This window comes from Eleutherodactylus coqui, chromosome 12, assembly GCF_035609145.1.
Source record: "Eleutherodactylus coqui strain aEleCoq1 chromosome 12, aEleCoq1.hap1, whole genome shotgun sequence".
Classification (NCBI taxonomy): domain Eukaryota; kingdom Metazoa; phylum Chordata; class Amphibia; order Anura; family Eleutherodactylidae; genus Eleutherodactylus; species Eleutherodactylus coqui.
Window position 1 is genome coordinate 91,028,838 of NC_089848.1, and position 20,188 is coordinate 91,049,025.

Sequence of the window (20,188 nt, forward strand, 5' to 3'; positions counted from 1 at the left end):
AATGCACACACGGTAAATGTGCCCATCATTTATTTCCATCAGATCTGATGCCAAAGCCCATCTACTTATCCGATCTCCCCGGCAATAAATATCTCCTCAGACGGCTGTACATGTAATACCTCTGTAAATTATTACCAGGCGGGGGATCAGGGGGCGAGCTGGAGATTGCTGAGTGTATTTCACCATTGCTCATATTGACATGGTCCAACTGCTCAGAATAACTCGATGCCATGCTTTATTACCTCTGCAGAGATTAGGAGAGGATCATTCATAGAAGAACTCGCTTATAGCTAAAGGCTGCAGTCACTATCTGTGATTAGTGGAATCCTAGCGCACAATTAGAATGACGGAGTTTGCAGTTGGTACAACTATTCTATCTATCTATCTATCTATCTATCTCCTATCTATCTATCTATCTATCTCCTATCTATCTATCTATCTATCTCCTATCTATCTCCTATCTATCTATCTATCTCCTATCTATCTATCTATCTATCTCCTATCTATCTATCTATCTATCTATCTATCTATCTATCTATCTATCTATCTATCTATCTATCTCCTATCTATCTCCTATCTATCTATCTCCTATCTATCTATCTATCTCCTATCTATCTATCTATCTCCTATCTATCTATCTATCTCCTATCTATCTATCTATCTCCTATCTATCTCCTATCTATCTCCTATCTATCTATCTATCTATCATCTATCTATCTATCTCCTATCTATCTATCTATCTATCTATCTATCTATCTATCTATCTATCTATCTATCTCCTATCTATCTATCTATCTATCTATCTATCTATCTATCTATCTATCTCCTATCTATCTATCTATCTCCTATCTATCTATCTATCTCCTATCTATCTATCTATCTCCTATCTATCTCCTATCTATCTATCTCCTATCTATCTATCTATCTATCTATCTATCTATCTATCTATCTCCTATCTATCTCCTATCTATCTCCTATCTATCTATCTATCTATCTCCTATCTATCTCCTATCTATCTCCTATCTATCTCCTATCTATCTCCTATCTATCTCCTATCTATCTCCTATCTATCTATCTATCTATCTATCTATCTATCTATCTATCTATCTATCTATCTCCTATCTATCTATCTATCTATCTATCTATCTCCTATCTATCTATCTATCTATCTATCTATCTATCTATCTATCTATCTATCTATCTATCTATCTATCTATCTATCTCCTATCTATCTATCTATCTATCTATCTATCTATCTATCTATCTATCTATCTATCTCCTATCTATCTATCTATCTCCTATCTATCTATCTATCTATCTCCTATCTATCTATCTCCTATCTATCTATCTCCTATCTATCTCCTATCTATCTCCTATCTATCTCCTATCTATCTCCTATCTATCTCCTATCTATCTCCTATCTATCTCCTATCTATCTCCTATCTATCTATCTCCTATCTATCTATCTCCTATCTATCTCCTATCTATCTCCTATCTATCTATCTATCTATCTATCTATCTATCTATCTATCTATCTATCTATCTATCTATCTATCTATCTCCTATCTATCTATCTCCTATCTATCTATCTCCTATCTATCTATCTCCTATCTATCTATCTCCTATCTATCTATCTCCTATCTATCTATCTCCTATCTATCTATCTCCTATCTATCTCCTATCTATCTATCTATCTATCTATCTCCTATCTATCTCCTATCTATCTATCTATCTCCTATCTATCTCCTATCTATCTCCTATCTATCTCCTATCTATCTCCTATCTATCTCCTATCTATCTCCTATCTATCTCCTATCTATCTCCTATCTATCTCCTATCTATCTCCTATCTATCTCCTATCTATCTATCTATCTCCTATCTATCTATCTATCTCCTATCTATCTATCTATCTCCTATCTATCTATCTATCTATCTCCTATCTATCTATCTCCTATCTATCTCCTATCTATCTCCTATCTATCTCCTATCTATCTCCTATCTATCTCCTATCTATCTCCTATCTATCTATCTATCTATCTCCTATCTATCTATCTCCTATCTATCTATCTCCTATCTATCTATCTCCTATCTATCTATCTCCTATCTATCTATCTCCTATCTATCTATCTCCTATCTATCTATCTCCTATCTATCTATCTCCTATCTATCTCCTATCTATCTCCTATCTATCTATCTCCTATCTATCTATCTCCTATCTATCTCCTATCTATCTCCTATCTATCTATCTATCTATCTATCTATCTATCTCCTATCTATCTATCTCCTATCTATCTATCTCCTATCTATCTATCTCCTATCTATCTATCTCCTATCTATCTATCTCCTATCTATCTATCTCCTATCTATCTATCTCCTATCTATCTATCTCCTATCTATCTATCTATCTATCTATCTATCTATCTATCTATCTATCTATCTATCTCCTATCTATCTCCTATCTATCTATCTATCTCCTATCTATCTCCTATCTATCTCCTATCTATCTCCTATCTATCTCCTATCTATCTCCTATCTATCTCCTATCTATCTCCTATCTATCTCCTATCTATCTCCTATCTATCTCCTATCTATCTCCTATCTATCTCCTATCTATCTCCTATCTATCTCCTATCTATCTCCTATCTATCTCCTATCTATCTCCTATCTATCTCCTATCTATCTCCTATCTATCTCCTATCTATCTCCTATCTATCTCCTATCTATCTCCTATCTATCTCCTATCTATCTCCTATCTATCTATCTATCTCCTATCTATCTATCTCCTATCTATCTATCTCCTATCTATCTATCTCCTATCTATCTATCTCCTATCTATCTATCTCCTATCTATCTATCTCCTATCTATCTATCTCCTATCTATCTATCTCCTATCTATCTATCTCCTATCTATCTATCTCCTATCTATCTATCTCCTATCTATCTATCTCCTATCTATCTATCTCCTATCTATCTATCTCCTATCTATCTATCTCCTATCTATCTATCTCCTATCTATCTATCTCCTATCTATCTATCTCCTATCTATCTATCTCCTATCTATCTATCTCCTATCTATCTATCTCCTATCTATCTATCTCCTATCTATCTATCTCCTATCTATCTATCTCCTATCTATCTATCTCCTATCTATCTATCTCCTATCTATCTATCTCCTATCTATCTATCTCCTATCTATCTCCTATCTATCTCCTATCTATCTCCTATCTATCTCCTATCTATCTCCTATCTATCTCCTATCTATCTATCTATCTCCTATCTATCTGTCTCCTATCTATCTATCGACGCCCGCACATGAGCGGAAATTCCGCGGCGGGATTTCCGCTGCTAGAAGCCTGCATAGGATTGCGTTAACAAATGCAATCCTATGCATACGGCCGCAGTTTGGCCGCGCGAAATCTCGCGCGGCAAACAAACCGCGGCATGTCCTATTTCTGTGCGTGGCTCGCAGAGCCCCGCACAGAAATGTCACTCACCCGCCGCCGGCTCCGGTCTGCGCATGCGCCGGCTGCCCCGCAAGCCGGCACATCAAACAGCCGCGGAGGCGGGTGACTATGCGCTGCTCTCTTTAGGCGCTCGGGTCAGGTCCCGCAGCGAGAATTCTCACCGCCGGATCCGACCCGCCCGTCTGCAAGCGGCCTATCTATTATATCTATCTATCTCTCATATCTATTTCTCTCTATGTATATCCATCATCTCTCTAGCCCCCTCCCTCTCTAGCCCCCTCCCTGTCTAGCCCCCTCCCTGTCTAGCCCCCTCCCTCTCTAGCCCCCTCCCTCTCTAGCCCCCTCCCTCTCTAGCCCCCTCCCTTTCTAGCCCCCTCCCTTTCTAGCCCCCTCCCTCTCTAGCCCCCTCCCTTTCTAGCCCCCTCCCTTTCTAGCCCCCTCCCTTTCTAGCCCCCTCCCTTTCTAGCCCCCTCCCTTTCTAGCCCCCTCCCTTTCTAGCCCCCTCCCTTTCTAGCCCCCTCCCTTTCTAGCCCCCTCCCTTTCTAGCCCCCTCCCTTTCTAGCCCCCTCCCTTTCTAGCCCCCTCCCTTTCTAGCCCCCTCCCTTTCTAGCCCCCTCCCTTTCTAGCCCTCCCCCTCTCTAGCCCTCCCTCTCCATCTAGCCCTCTCCCTCCATCTAGCCCTCTCCCTCCATCTAGCCCTCTCCCTCCATCTAGCCCTCTCCCTCCATCTAGCCCTCTCCCTCCATCTAGCCCTCTCCCTCCATCTAGCCCTCTCCCTCCATCTAGCCCTCTCCCTCCATCTAGCCCTCTCCCTCCATCTAGCCCTCTCCCTCCATCTAGCCCCCCCTATCTCTAGCCCCCCTCTCTCTCTCTCTCTAGCTCTCTCCCTCTCTCTCTAGCTCTCTCCCTCTCTCTCTAGCTCTCTCCCTCTCTCTCTAGCTCTCTCCCCCTCTCTCTAGCTCTCTCCCCCTCTCTCTAGCTCTCTCCCCCTCTCTCTAGCTCTCTTTCTCTAGCTCTCTCTCTCTAGCTCTCTCTCTCTCTAGCTCTCTCTCTCTCTAGCTCTCTCTCTCTCTAGCTCTCTCTCTCTAGCTCTCTCTCTCTAGCTCTCTCTCTCTAGCTCTCTCTCTCTCTAGCTCTCTCTCTCTAGCTCTCTGTCTCTAGCTCTCTCTCTCTAGCTCTCTCTCTCTCTAGCTCTCTCTCTCTAGCTCTCTCTCTCTAGCTCTCTCTCTCTAGCTCTCTCTCTCTAGCTCTCTCTCTCTAGCTCTCTCTCTCTCTAGCTCTCTCTCTCTCTAGCTCTCTCTCTCTCTAGCTCTCTCTCTCTCTAGCTCTCTCTCTATCTCTCTCTCTCTCTCTAGCTCTCTCTCTCTCTAGCTCTCTCTCTCTAGCTCTCTCTCTCTCTCTCTAGCTCTCTCTCTCTCTAGCTCTCTCTCTCTCTCTAGCTCTCTCCCCCCTCTCTCTCTAGCTCTCTCCCCCCTCTCTCTCTCTAGCTCTCTCCCCCCTCTCTCTCTCTAGCTCTCTCCCCCCTCTCTCTCTCTAGCTCTCTCCCCCCTCTCTCTCTCTAGCTCTCTCCCCCCTCTCTCTCTCTAGCTCTCTCCCCCCTCTCTCTCTAGCTCTCTCCCCCCTCTCTCTCTAGCTCTCTCCCCCCTCTCTCTCTAGCTCTCTCCCCCCTCTCTCTCTAGCTCTCTCCCCCCTCTCTCTCTAGCTCTCTCCCCCCTCTCTCTCTAGCTCTCTCCCCCCTCTCTCTCTAGCTCTCTCCCCCCTCTCTCTTCAGCTCTCTCCCCCCTCTCTCTCTAGCTCTCTCCCCCCTCTCTCTCTAGCTCTCTCCCCCCTCTCTCTCTAGCTCTCTCCCCCTCTCTCTCCAGCTCTCTCCCCCCTCTCTCTCCAGCTCTCTCCCCCCTCTCTCTCTAGCTCTCTCCCCCCCTCTCTCTCTAGCTCTCTCCCCCCCTCTCTCTCTAGCTCTCTCCCCCCCTCTCTCTCTAGCTCTCTCCCCCCCTCTCTCTCTAGCTCTCTCCCCCCTCTCTCTCTAGCTCTCTCCCCCCTCTCTCTCTAGCTCTCTCCCCCCTCTCTCTCTAGCTCTCTCCCCCCTCTCTCTAGCTCTCTCCCCCCTCTCTCTCAAGCTCTCTCCCCCCTCTCTCTCTAGCTCTCTCCCCCTCTCTCTCCAGCTCTCTCCCCCCTCTCTCTCTAGCTCTCTCCCCCCCTCTCTCTCTAGCTCTCTCCCCCCTCTCTCTCTAGCTCTCTCCCCCCCTCTCTCTCTAGCTCTCTCCCCCCCTCTCTCTCCAGCTCTCTCCCCCCCTCTCTCTCCAGCTCTCTCCCCCCCTCTCTCTCTAGCTCTCTCCCCCCCTCTCTCTCTAGCTCTCTCCCCCCCTCTCTCTCTAGCTCTCTCCCCCCCTCTCTCTCTAGCTCTCTCCCCCCCTCTCTCTCTAGCTCTCTCCCCCCCTCTCTCTCTAGCTCTCTCCCCCCCTCTCTCTCTAGCTCTCTCCCCCCCTCTCTCTCTAGCTCTCTCCCCCCCTCTCTCTCTAGCTCTCTCCCCCCCTCTCTCTCTAGCTCTCTCCCCCCCTCTCTCTCTAGCTCTCTCCCCCCCTCTCTCTCTAGCTCTCTCCCCCCCTCTCTCTCTAGCTCTCTCCCCCCCTCTCTCTCTAGCTCTCTCCCCCCCTCTCTCTCTAGCTCTCTCCCCCCCTCTCTCTCTAGCTCTCTCCCCCCCTCTCTCTCTAGCTCTCTCCCCCCCTCTCTCTCTAGCTCTCTCCCCCCCTCTCTCTCTAGCTCTCTCCCCCCCTCTCTCTCTAGCTCTCTCCCCCCCTCTCTCTCTAGCTCTCTCCCCCCCTCTCTCTCTAGCTCTCTCCCCCCCTCTCTCTCTAGCTCTCTCCCCCCTCTCTCTCTAGCTCTCTCCCCCCTCTCTCTCTAGCTCTGTCCCCCCCTCTCTCTCTAGCTCTCTCCCCCCCTCTCTCTCTAGCTCTCTCCCCCCCTCTCTCTCTAGCTCTCTCCCCCCTCTCTCTCTAGCTCTCTCCCCCCCTCTCTCTCTAGCTCTCTCCCCCCCTCTCTCTCTAGCTCTCTCCCCCCCTCTCTCTCTAGCTCTCTCCCCCCTCTCTCTCTAGCTCTCTCCCCCCCTCTCTCTCTAGCTCTCTCCCCCTCTCTCTCTAGCTCTCTCCCCCCCTCTCTCTTGCTCTCTCCCCCCCCTCTCTTGCTCTCTCCCCCCCCTCTCTCTTGCTCTCTCCCCCCCTCTCTCTTGCTCTCTCCCCCCCTCTCTCTTGCTCTCTCCCCCCTCTCTCTTGCTCTCTCCCCCCTCTCTTGCTCTCTCCCCCCCTCTCTCTTGCTCTCTCCCCCCCTCTCTCTTGCTCTCTCCCCCCCTCTCTTGCTCTCTCCCCCCCTCTCTCTTGCTCTCTCCCCCCCTCTCTCTTGCTCTCTCCCCCCCCTCTCTCTTGCTCTCCCCCTCTCTCTTGCTCTCCCCCCCTCTCTCTTGCTCTCTCCCCCCCTCTCTCTTGCTCTCTCCCCCCCCCTCTCTCTTGCTCTCCCCCCTCTCTCTTGCTCTCCCCCCCTCTCTCTTGCTCTCCCCCCCCTCTCTCTTGCTCTCTCCCCCCCCTCTCTCTTGCTCTCTCCCCCCCCTCTCTCTTGCTCTCTCCCCCCCCTCTCTCTTGCTCTTTCCCCCCCCTCTCTCTTGCTCTCTCCCCCCTCTCTCTTGCTCTCTCCCCCCTCTCTCTTGCTCTCTTCCCCCCTCTCTCTTGCTCTCTTCCCCCCTCTCTCTTGCTCTCTTCCCCCCTCTCTCTTTCTCTCTCCCCCCTCTCTCTAGCTCTCTCCCCCCTCTCTCTCTAGCTCTCTCCCCCCTTCTCTCTCTAGCTCTCTCCCCCCTTCTCTCTCTAGCTCTCTCCCCCCCTCTCTCTTGCTCTCTCCCCCCCTCTCTCTAGCTCTCTCCCCCCTCTCTCTCTAGCTCTCTCCCCCCTCTCTCTATAGCTCTCTCCCCCTTCTCTCTCTAGCTCTCTCCCCCCCTCTCTCTCTAGCTCTCTCCCCCCCTCTCTCTCTAGCTCTCTCCCCCCCTCTCTCTAGCTCTCTCCCCCCCTCTCTCTCTAGCTCTCTCCCCCCCTCTCTCTCTAGCTCTCTCCCCCCCCTCTCTCTCTAGCTCTCTCCCCCCTCTCTCTCTAGCTCTCTCCCCCCCTCTCTCTCTAGCTCTCTCCCCCCCTCTCTCTCTAGCTCTCTCCCCCCTCTCTCTTGCTCTCTCCCCCCCTCTCTCTTGCTCTCTCCCCCCCTCTCTCTTGCTCTCTCCCCCCCTCTCTCTTGCTCTCTCCCCCCTCTCTCTTGCTCTCTCCCCCCTCTCTCTTGCTCTCTCCCCCCTCTCTTGCTCTCTCCCCCCCCTCTCTTGCTCTCTCCCCCCCTCTCTCTTGCTCTCTCCCCCCCTCTCTCTTGCTCTCTCCCCCCCTCTCTTGCTCTCTCCCCCCCTCTCTCTTGCTCTCTCCCCCCCTCTCTCTTGCTCTCTCCCCCCCTCTCTCTTGCTCTCTCCCCCCCCCTCTCTCTTGCTCTCCCCCCTCTCTCTTGCTCTCCCCCCCTCTCTCTTGCTCTCTCCCCCCCTCTCTCTTGCTCTCTCCCCCCCTCTCTCTTGCTCTCTCCCCCCCTCTCTCTTGCTCTCCCCCCTCTCTCTTGCTCTCCCCCCCTCTCTCTTGCTCTCCCCCCCCCTCTCTCTTGCTCTCTCCCCCCCCTCTCTCTTGCTCTCTCCCCCCCCCTCTCTCTTGCTCTCTCCCCCCCTCTCTCTTGCTCTTTCCCCCCCCTCTCTCTTGCTCTCTCCCCCCTCTCTCTTGCTCTCTCCCCCCTCTCTCTTGCTCTCTTCCCCCCTCTCTCTTGCTCTCTTCCCCCCTCTCTCTTGCTCTCTTCCCCCCTCTCTCTTGCTCTCTCCCCCTCTCTCTTGCTCTCTCCCCCCTCTCTCTAGCTCTCTCCCCCCTCTCTCTCTAGCTCTCTCCCCCCTCTCTCTCTAGCTCTCTCCCCCCTTCTCTCTCTAGCTCTCTCCCCCCCTCTCTCTTGCTCTCTCCCCCCCTCTCTCTAGCTCTCTCCCCCCTCTCTCTCCAGCTCTCCCCCCTCTCTCTATAGCTCTCTCCCCCTTCTCTCTCTAGCTCTCTCCCCCCTTCTCTCTCTAGCTCTCTCCCCCCCTCTCTCTCTAGCTCTCTCCCCCCCTCTCTCTCTAGCTCTCTCCCCCCCTCTCTCTCTAGCTCTCTCCCCCCCTCTCTCTCTAGCTCTCTCCCCCCCTCTCTCTCTAGCTCTCTCCCCCCCTCTCTCTCTAGCTCTCTCCCCCCCTCTCTCTCTAGCTCTCTCCCCCCCTCTCTCTCTCTAGCTCTCTCCCCCCCTCTCTCTCTAGCTCTCTCCCCCCCCCCTCTCTCTAGCTCTCTCCCCCCCTCTCTCTCTAGCTCTCTCCCCCCCTCTCTCTCTAGCTCTCTCCCCCCCTCTCTCTCTAGCTCTCTCCCCCCCTCTCTCTCTAGCTCTCCCCCCCCCCTCTCTCTAGCTCTCTCCCCCCTCTCTCTCTAGCTCTCTCCCCCCTCTCTCTCTAGCTCTCTCCCCCCTCTCTCTCTAGCTCTCTCCCCCCTCTCTCTCTAGCTCTCTCCCCCCCTCTCTCTCTAGCTCTCTCCCCCCCTCTCTCTCTAGCTCCCCCCTCTCTCTCTAGCTCCCCCCTCTCTCTCTAGCTCCCCCCTCTCTCTCTAGCTCCCCCCTCTCTCTCTAGCTCCCCCCTCTCTCTCTAGCTCCCCCCTCTCTCTCTAGCTCCCCCCTTTCTCTCTAGCTCCCCCCTCTCTCTCTAGCTCCCCCCTCTCTCTCTAGCTCCCCCCTCTCTCTCTAGCTCTCTCCCCTCTCTCTCTAGCTCTCTCCCCCCTCTCTCTAGCTCTCTCCCCCCTCTCTCTAGCTCTCTCCCCCCTCTCTCTAGCTCTCTCCCCCCTCTCTCTAGCTCTCTCCCCCCTCTCTCTAGCTCTCTCCCCCCTCTCTCTAGCTCTCTCCCCACCCTCTCTCTCTAGCTCTCTCCCCACCCTCTCTCTCTAGCTCTCTCCCCACCCTCTCTCTCTAGCTCTCTCCCCACCCTCTCTCTCTAGCTCTCTCCCCACCCTCTCTCTCTAGCTCTCTCCCCACCCTCTCTCTCTAGCTCTCTCTCCACCCTCTCTCTCTAGCTCTCTCCCCACCCTCTCTCTCTAGCTCTCTCCCCACCCTCTCTCTCTAGCTCTCTCCCCCATCTCTCTCTAGCTCCCCCTCTCTAGCTTTCTAGCTCTCTCTCAATATCTTATATAATTTTTTCTTGTTTTCTATGCGTGAGTTATATGCAACGTATGTGGCACTAGGATCCACTTTTACACTGCACCCCATGTGAGTTATATCTGACTTACGGCATATTTGTTGGATTTGCTTCTAAGAATTGAGTCTTTTGTCATTCTTCAAATATTTAGTTGTGTCTTATTGGACCCCTTGGTGTTTCTGGATTACAACCTCTGAATCATACACCCCAACCTCTGAATCATACACCTACACAATGTGACATACCACGTGGCTCCCACAGTAAAGAGACGTGTGAGTTATTCACGCGGCCCCAGGCTCAAAACTAGTGTGAGTTAAATATAATGTGTGAATCTCTACTATATATTGTTCCCAGTTCAGATTCTCCCCCCCCCCCCCCCCATAACTGTTATCTGGTTCTTTATGTGTATCGGCCATTGGCTCTTCTCCATCATCTACCACTCTCAGGATTCTTTCACACGAATGTACGCATGCGGCCAAAAATCCGATTAGTGAAGAATAGCTGAGATCTAATTCCAACATTAATAAGTGTTCTCTTATGCATTCGCATGAGTGTATCGTGTGAAAAAAAAAACACTGCAGCGCGGAATTCCGTCAGCCAGCAGAATGGCTTTAATAGCTAAAATAGAGCCAACTGTCTTCTTCTTTTCCTAGTGCCTTTCCCTTTATTTCAGCTTCCATAGGAATCTATGGGAGTCCCCAGCGTTTTTCGTCAAAAGATGCGCCATGGCCTATCCTTTGAGCCTGTGAGAATGTGACGATTTTACGGCGCAATTTTTTTCACGCGCGGGAAAATCGCCCATGTGAATGAATGCCTTGAAATCCAATGGTAGCGATTTTCGGCCAATGTTTTACCGCGGCAAAATACCTGCGATAAAATGCTAGCGTGAATGAGGCCCCAGGGTGCTTTTAGACAGAACGATGACTGTTCAAAGAAATCATTTGAAATGAGCAAAAGTGAATGATAATCGCTCCATCTAAATGTGAGCCAATGAATGAACGATTAACAAGAATTCTTCACTTTTCGTTCGTCATTCATTTTCTGCCGCCATGAAAACCACCGTTGGCTCGTTTACTTATCGTTCCGCTTAAATGGCACCCGTTTAGTCCCTCTCATTTGCTTATACAGGGACTGAATGATTGTCGTCTTAACGAGCCAACAATGCACCTGCCTGCCCAAACAGGCTGCACGCTTTCAAGCAAGTTTGCGGTGACATCACTTACTTGTTCGCTCGGTGAACCGATAATCTACTTGTCTAAAAGGACCCTCACTTAAGTATAATTAGTAAAGCTTTAAACGAATCTGCAGGTTTGTATGTATAGTGCCGGCAGCACCATTGTGTTGTGCCCAGTAGGGGGCGCTGCTGACATGTGGTTCAGTAGCACTATCCGCAGGACTGGATGTTGTTTTTCGCATCCTCTCATCGGCATTCATTTCAGACCCACTCCTTTACTAATACAATTATTTCAGCAATGAAAATGCGATGCGGCAACTAAAAGTATTCATCTTGTCTACCTAATGGAGGCAGTCTGTTAGTGCAACTACTGATATATCACTAAGGGGAGATGATGCGCCTCTACTTAACTCTTTCATAGCCATTGATGAACATGTTACTTTCCACTACTGGGCTCCTATTCTAACCTGCTTACTGCTGCTATCATTGTAGTTGAGTTGCAGGAAGGATAATTCCATCATACAATATCCCGTGAGTATCATTTGCGCTCCTAGGTATCGTATGAGGCTTCCGTATTTTAAAACTAGGACCCCTCCCCTTTACTGAGGCCGACTTCATACAGGGGTATTTGTGCATGCAAGACACGGAGTACAGAAATGGCTTCATTCACGCGCACGTAATTCTCTGCGCGTTTCGGTCATGCAAAAAAACCCCCAAAACCGCAGCATGCTCTATTTTCCTGCGCGTTCGTGCAGAAAGAGTCCCCATAGAAGTCAATCGGGGCGTGCAAAATATGATGAGAGATGCGTGAAAAACTGCCTAATTGAGCAGGAAAAAGAACACATCTGGAACTCATTAAGACTAATTAGCTGTTTCGGTGCATATTTTCTTGGCCACGCACCTGCCCTTGTGTGCCGGAAAAGTACAGTAAAATACGCCGATTTGTGCACGAGAAAAAGCATCGTTCTGCAAAAAATCCTGCTCTCATCCATTGCAAATACTCATACGCTCGTGTGAATCTGGCCCAAGGCTAGTTTTTCACGAGTGTTTTATCGCGGCGATTTTGCCGTGATAAAACGCCAGCCAAAAATTGTGACTATCTGAAGCATTGGAATCCAATGCATTTGTTCAGATGTGCGATTTTCCGTTGCGTAAAATCGTTCCGGCCAGCCGCTTGTACACCGAATGGAAAAGATAGGTTGTGTCCTATGTTTTGCCGGGATACGTCGGCCGTTCCCTTAGATTCCTATGGAAGCCCATGAGAACCATTAGAAAAGTGAGGTGGGAGGTAGTTTAGTGGCGGCTCGCATTGCTAAAGTCCCTCCCCTTGCCGGCAGCTCCCATAGGCTGGGGAGGGGAGGGAGTTTAGCATGACTAGCTCTGCTAAGCTACTGCCCCATCCATTCTCTTGCCAGCAGCCGGCAAGGGGCGGTGAGGGGGAGGGAGTTTAGCACACCAGTTCTGCTAAGCTCCCGCCCCCTCCCTTTGCCGTCAGCCTGCAAGGGGAGGGAGTTTAGCAGAGCTGAATTCTCCTTTGTCAGGCTTCAGCATATACATGTCACACCCGGCCGTTTGAATGGGCGAGAAAACGGGAGATGCAGTGCCGGCTGCCTCTCCTTTATGTGATTTTCGGCCGAACATCGCAGCGCCTGTGTGAAAGAGCCCTTGGGCTCACTTGTGGTTGGGTACTTTGTATAAAGCAGCAGTTAGGAATAATGAAAGCTGCAGTGTAAAACATGGATGAGAGCAGGAGCCGCAGATTGAGCCTCTGCAGTAGGCGTACGTACCCATTAGCAGGTGTATGTCAGAACCCATTAGATGAAGAGAATAAAGCAGTCGGCACCAAACAAAATAAAAGGAAGCATTAAGTCTGGAAGTTCACACACATTCCCCTGTTTTCTGTGGCGCGTTGATTGCAATGGGAATTTGCTCTGTAGTTCATTTGAAATCTACTTTGTGAAAAACAGTAGGTGACCTATCCCTTATTGATGCACAATCCATGTTGGGTCGCTGCATGCAGATTACTGCGTACAAAGAAGCAACATAAGCACTTCCAGCAAATAAATAAAATGTGACGGTGCATGTAAACCATGGCTGCCACAGTACAGTAACAGAAACACATGCCTGAGCACTCACATGTCTAAGAACAGTTTTATTCAGATGTTTATATTAACCACATCCAAGGTTCTTAGTGTATCAAAACATAGGGGCCCATCTGCCACATCCAGGCGAAATTTATTGGATGGGTTCCTGACTTTGTTTTGATTATAATGTGCCTTGGGGTTAGTACGAACAACCGTTGTGCAGTTCTTTCTCAGATATTAAGAATGAGGCATGTGTGTCTGTTACTGCATGCAGGTTAGTCCCATGGAATGCAGTACTAGCTGCTGCGATTGCATGGATTTCTGCTGCAGATTCTACTACGAATACCCAAATGTGAGTAAAAACCATCATGTAAACATATGTGACTGACTGACTGGTTTCTTCTAGAACTTTATACTGTACCTTCTACCTAAAAATGAATTGAACATTCTCAAGGAAGCCACAAATGACTTCCAAAAACAGCGCCACACTCGTTCACAGGTTGTGTGTGGCATTGTTGCCCATTCCCATCTATTTCCATAGAACTGAGCTTTAATAATGAACCCACCGCGAGGACCGGTATGCTGCTTTTTAATAAATTTTTTTTAATTTTGAAGAAAGCAGCCATGTTTTTCTAATCCTGGACAAGATTTTTAATCCTTAATTATAGTTGGGGCGGACAGATTTTTTTTTTTAGCTGGGGTCAAATGTCCATTTTTTTTTTTCAAAGCTGATCAGAGGCATTTTGTGGCACTCCTTTGCCAGGATTTTCGCAGGAGGGGTGTGGGAAAGGGGTGGGGGGAATATAAGCCCTACCCTCAAAATAAGTCCTAGCTGCATTAAAAACAATACCTCACGTAACAGGCGCTGTCCACTCCGTCGCAGTTCTCCTCCGAAGCTCTGGCACACTTTTCCACGTCTCCAGGAAGCTCTGGCTCTCATTGGTTCTCGAGTGCCAGCCATTTAATGCAGTGCTTGGTGAACCAATCACAGCCATTGCATGCTTTACATGTCATTCAACCTGACTAGGTACTCGGCCTCTGCATATGTTTGCTGGTTTTGGCAATAGGACTGAACAGGCGTGACAAGAACTTTGAAACATGGAGCGCTGCTTGTAAGACCATGCCCACATCAGCTTTCCGTTTTTCTGCCCCTTCCTGGGAGCAGGAAAATTGAATACCCGATGCATCCTATGACCGAAACAAACAGTGCCAGACGGACCCTATTGACTGTAATGGTGTTTGTCTCACTTCCATTACGCCCTTTGCTATTTTCCCAGAGAAAATAGCCTTGGATCCGCACTGTGGACTACAACGCAAATGAGAATATCGCTTAAGATGGTCTACAGCAACTAGATCTCCACAAGGGGGACCAATACCCCCGCCCAAGAACATAGACTGAGTACATGGCGGAAGGATGTACATGATGTACCATCTAAGACACTCGTTTTTAAATTGCTAATTTATGGCATTCTGCCTGCTACTATGGCCAGCTTATGGGGGCCATAAGTGGCATTTGCCCATGGGCCCAGCAGCTCCTAGTATAGCACCTTGGCAGCTATACTGTATATCAGCCACTGCCAATCTCTAAGGGACTGACCTGTAATAAAGGAGGCCAGCAGGGCAGAATCTCTTCCTCTGTCCAGATAATGGGCAACCACGTTGAGGGATGACTTTAGGCAGCTGGAACTGGAGTGGCAGCTATTGCATGCCACTGCTAAGAGGGGCGATGGATCTCCACCAATCGTGGTCTGATCCTGTCAACTGAAAGAGCAAAAAGTAAAAAAAAAAAAAAAAATACAAAATATGAAAAAATAAAATAAAAATTCTATATATAATGAAAGGTCTATCCGATAAGGCCGGAATTCGTCTTATGCTTCTGGGCACGAGAAGGTTAAGGCGAAAATCATATGATTAGGCCAATGCAGTTATCAGACTGACAGCGTGTGAAAGTCAAATGTATGTGTTTTATGAGGGCAGTATATCAGGGCTTTTATGTATGGAGGTGTGGAGGCTGCTTTACGAGGCCGCTTTATTTATTATTCTGTATTTACTGCATGGAACTGCGGTTTTAGCAAGTGTAAATGTCTAATGCCATTAATCACCTCATACATTATGCGGGCCAATAAAACCAAATCTTCTAAGGTCTCTCCAGCGAGCCTCTTAAATTCTGATGGTGGGGAGCTATATGTTTGTTTACGCTGAAACGTTGTCATATTGAATATGGGCTAAATGGCCTAAATATGTTTAACTAGTAGAAAGCCTGTCCCGGGACGGCAACTGCAATATACACACATCGTCAAAAAATGTCAAGCCCCTAGAAGGAGTTATCGGAATGGAATGAAACTTTATATGTGTGATTGCTGCATTGATATAAGTAATTTACAATATCGGAGCTGAAGGATCATTTATTGAGGAAAATTGAACATCTGAAGGGCGGCTCTAGTACCCTGGTGGGCTGCCTCTAACTTGGATACAAGATGTGATTCGGGCAGGCATGGAGGCTCTAGTACCCTGTTGTACTACCTCTAGCTTGAATGCAAGATGTGATATGGACAGGCATAGAGGCTCTGGTACCCTGTTGGTCCGCTTCTAGCTTGGGTGCATAATTTAATATGGATGTATACGGAGGCTCTAGTACCCTGTTGGGCCACCTCTAGCTTGGGCGCAAGATATGATACCGGTCGACATGGAGCAATACAGGTTCCATATGGTATCCTGCAGCCCATTAGTCCACATTTGTTCTCTAGATTGTCTCTAGATTGTGCAAACTCGTAGGCTATCAAAGTTAGTGTCCCTAATGGTCCCGTACATGTTATATTGGTGATAAATCCGGGCAGCCACAGAAGTATGATAATGTTGTGGGGATATTCCTGTGACCCCCTTGTGTGTGCGGACTAGCATTATCCTGCTGGATGCCTCTTGGAAACCATGAGAGGAACACATGTGGCTGCAGGATGTCCTGAACATATCGCTGAGCTGTCATTATCCCTCGTACCACTACTAGGGGTGACCAAGTGTTGTATGTGATGCCCCCCAGTGGGGGCAGTGTGATGCTCCACAGCAAAGGCAGGATAGAGGCACTCACTCCTAGGTCTCCAGACATGAACATGGCCATCATCAGTGCCCAAACTAAACCTGGCAACCCAGATCAAGTCCATAGCAGTCTAGGCGATGGATGGATGTCAAAGGCAGTACACGTAATGGGCGTCATGGGACCAAATGTTTTTCAGTCAAGTGCTTGGAAATGGTTCCAACATACACAGGGGCCTGTAACGATGGCGCCACCTGTCTTTGCAAGGCGGACAACAAAACAGTTAGAGCTGATCGTGCTTGTTGGATGACCAGATGATCCTTTCTACTTATGGTCTGTCGAGGGTGTCCTGAGCCCGGTTGCCTTGTGTGCTCTCACACATCCACAGGTCCCAACACCTCCTAACAGTCTGATCAGAACGGCCCAGGTGGCAGCAATTTGTTGATATCACCATCCGACTTCTTGCATTCCAATAATGCGCCCCTTCCCAAACTCTTTTAACTGTGTGAAACCTCTTTGAGTGCGCCGTAGAGGCGTCTAGTGGTCAACAAACTCTATACAAGAAGAAAAAGAGGTCACTACACACAAGGAGCCTCATGTGGCAAGACCGTTCATCTAATCCCACCACAACTATAATCATTTGTATATCTGCCTTAGATGTAACTGCATGCCGAGTTTTGCAGCAATAGGACAACTTTTTCTAGAGGCTGGATTTTTTTTAATGAGCTGTTAAATTTAATTTTTTACACACATTCTTTTTTTTTTTTTTTAACCCTTTCCAATCCACTGTCTGACGCCTGAAGACATTCTGATTGAAGGCTGTACAGCTCCGATGTCAGAAGACGTCCGGCAGGGTATTCTTACTGTATATTACTGGCCGCTATGTTGTCGGGGGACCTCTCTAGCATATGCCATACCGCAGTACTGGCTCTAGCCAGCAGACGGCGCCATTGTATAATGGCAGAAAGAGAAAACCCCCTAGGAAACCTGAATCCAAAATTGGATTGCAAGGGGTTAATCGTCTCATATAATATATAATATTATATCCATGCTCAGGAGCCACTTGCTGGTCTTTACTTTTGTTGTCTCACTCTCTCTGTTGGTGCTGCTCCTCTTCGCTATTATATATGATTTCCATGATTTCATAGGACTTAAGAGTTCATGTGGTTCAAAATGTAAAAAATTTTACCAGCTGGACATGGGTTAAAATAAAAAAAAATAAAACATACCTGCCTGTTTTCGGACTCTCTGGGCACCGCTAACTGACTTCACTGCCCTATCCGCCGCCAGAAGTGAGGTGACCGTTGACTGCCTTCTCCTCTGAGTACTTGACTGTGTCTGATAGCTGAGGACCCAATCTGTTTCTGCTTTATTGCAGAAGCTTTAATCCCGCACCGTACTTTTGATATCAGCCAGAATTGAAGCTCAGATCCAAGAGACGCAAATTTACCGTACTTGGTCCTCAGAGGGTTAAAGAGCTTCAGGTCCACATCTGAAGGCTAATTCTCAATTTATGCTTGGGCAAGAAGCCGATTAAAGCAGAAACTATCATCTTGTGTCTTGTTGGTATGCTCAATGTTACCATAGCAAACTTTTATCTCAAAAGTAAGCTGAAGGAGATGGATTATCCAAGGATTTATTCTGATTGTCAGATTTGGGAACAGGGAGGAATTTTTTCCTAAGATGAAGAAAATTGGCTTCTACCTCATGGTTTTTTTTTACCTTCCTCCAGATCAACCTTGTAGGATAATAGGCTGAACTGGATGGACATGTGTCTTTTCTCAGCTTTAGAGCTCCTTCACAAAGGTGTCTATTCCGTGCTGAAATTCCATTGATTTGCATTAGAGTATTCAGACCTGCATTTTTTTATGGTCATGTGAAAAAATACAACATTTACTATTGTTACAGACCAAAATAGCCTATTGAAGTCAATGCGATTTGCGGGAATAAGCATGATGCCTGCATATTCACTGTATATTTACCCAGGAAGGAAGGAGAAATCTATAGAGGCATTGTCCCATCTTACCATTTGCATATTTCCCAGAGGAGCATGGATGGCCTACTCAGTCTCCTCACACCTTCTAGATGCTCTCCCTAAGGAGAAACAGTACCATTCCTGAAAGCAAAATTTGTACTTACCCATATATACTCGAGTATAAGCCTAGTTTTTTAGCACATTTTTTATGCTGAAAAAGCCCCTTTCGGCTTATACTCGAGTGAGGTGAAAAAAAACAACAACAAAAAACCTGCGATTCTTACCTCCCAGCCGGCGTCTGTGTCCCCGGCGCAAAGGTCTACCCGGCGGGCCGGCAAGCTGCTTGAGAATTCTCCCTGCTTGACTTTGAATTCCCCCACCATCAGCGCTGTGTAGGCAAGCGCTGTGATTGGATCGAGCGCCAGGCAATCACAGCCGGCGCTCGATCATTCACAGCCATTCAGTGGATGACATCACTGAATGGCTGTGATTGGTTTATCGTGCGCCGGCTGTGATTGGCTGGCGCTCGATCCAATCACAGCGCTTACTTACACAGCGCTGACAGCGACAGGGACACAGACACCAGCTGGGAGGTGAGTATTGCATTTTTTCTTTATCTAGTATATACTTGAGTATAGTTAGGCTTATACTCGAGTCAATAAGTTTTACCAGTTTTTTGTGACTCGGCTAATACTCGAGTATATATGGTATATTAGCATTGAAAAAAAAAGGGGTTGTCCCATAATTACAAGAAGATCGGAGCTTTGGGATGGAGCTACTGAGGACATTATTTGGATGTTCTGTGAGGGGATCAAAAGCAAGCAGGAGTGCCATAATAGTATATGACCGCAATATCTACGCAAGAGGAGCCTTTTTTTCTTTACTAATTACAATTGGAGGCTAACTATATGTAGCTTTTGTAATTATGACCAGTTTATGTGGCATTAGTTCCTAATGCGATTATTTGTATGGACACCAATGCCTTTTGGTGGTATTGTTCTGCTTCTGGTAAAGCGTATTAAAGAGTTTTGAAAAATAGAAAAAACAGTAAAATACAGAAAAAAGAAACTTTTCTGTTGTAATTATTTGCAATTTATCTTCCCAACTTGTTTTATGTTTGTATTTGTAGGAGGGCAAGGAGTATCTAATGAAGAGCCTGGCATCATGGCTTCCAAATTTGCAGAAAAATGAAGGTCAAGTACAGGATGCTGATGACGAAGACTTGATCGAGGTAAAGCTGTGATCTTAAAGGGACACTCTGGTGAAAACACATTTTTCCATTCCTACACCCCCTCACCTGATTGCGTCTGGACGTCTCCTCTGTATATTGCAGTCACTTCTTTGCAGTGCAGCCCCTTGTCCGAAGTTTACCGGGCACCGTTTTGATGTTCAAATCCCATGATGCATCAGCACACTATTACATGATCAGCTACAGTACCATCTTTGAAACACCGTCATTAAAGAGGTTTTCCTGGGAGTGACCGGCGCTTGTACCTGCATGCACAGCTCGTGTTGATTTCAATGAGAGCAGTGCCTGCCTTTATAAGCGCCAGCCACTTCCACTCCGACCTCTGTGGATTTGCGCTACTGATAGAATGGGTCTGCTCAGCTGATTGGTCGGAGTCCTGAGCGATGGACTCCAGATGATCAACTATTCCGAGGATAGGTCATCCGTAGTATTCTCCCTGGAAAACCCCTTTAACATCTGTATTCTATATTCACCTAAATAAGCTACAGACCATAAGTATACAGTCAGGAGGATGAGCTGTGATCTCCTCTACTATAACTGTATGACAAGATCCTCTAATCATCAGCAGTAACTGTGAAAGGCGTTTGCGTCCCCTTCCAGGCAGTTTATGTGGTACATTCCATGTAATAGCATCACACAAACTGAGAAACTGACTAGGAAATCAACACACAACCCCAAGCAGATCTGAGCCGGTCAAGGTATTCTGCGGGAAATCTCACCGCGGAATTTCTGCCCGTGTTCTTTCACCCTTAAGTGTTTTATGTGTCTTTGCTGTGCATATTGGTTATATCTCCTTTCAATATCAGAACTAATCTTGGACAGCAGTATCTGTCAACAGCGATATGTGGATTCCAGGCGGCTCCGATAGTTTGACATTGAGATTTTGCGCTGTTTATTACAATATTCATTGCATAATTGCATGTTTTACTGTCAAAACAAAACTAGTTTTCTAACCATT

At 47.8% G+C, this 20,188-nt stretch overlaps 1 protein-coding gene across 1 annotated transcript in view; it reads left to right on the top strand.

The window, feature by feature from the left end:
• The window catches only part of LOC136587190 (uncharacterized), a 390,750-nt gene that overhangs the window by 27,953 nt on the left and 342,609 nt on the right, over window positions 1–20,188 (top strand). The window contains exon 7 of the mRNA XM_066585727.1: window positions 19,111–19,212. Within this exon, the coding sequence (XP_066441824.1) occupies window positions 19,111–19,212 (102 nt within the window). The remainder of the gene's footprint in view (window positions 1–19,110; window positions 19,213–20,188) is intronic.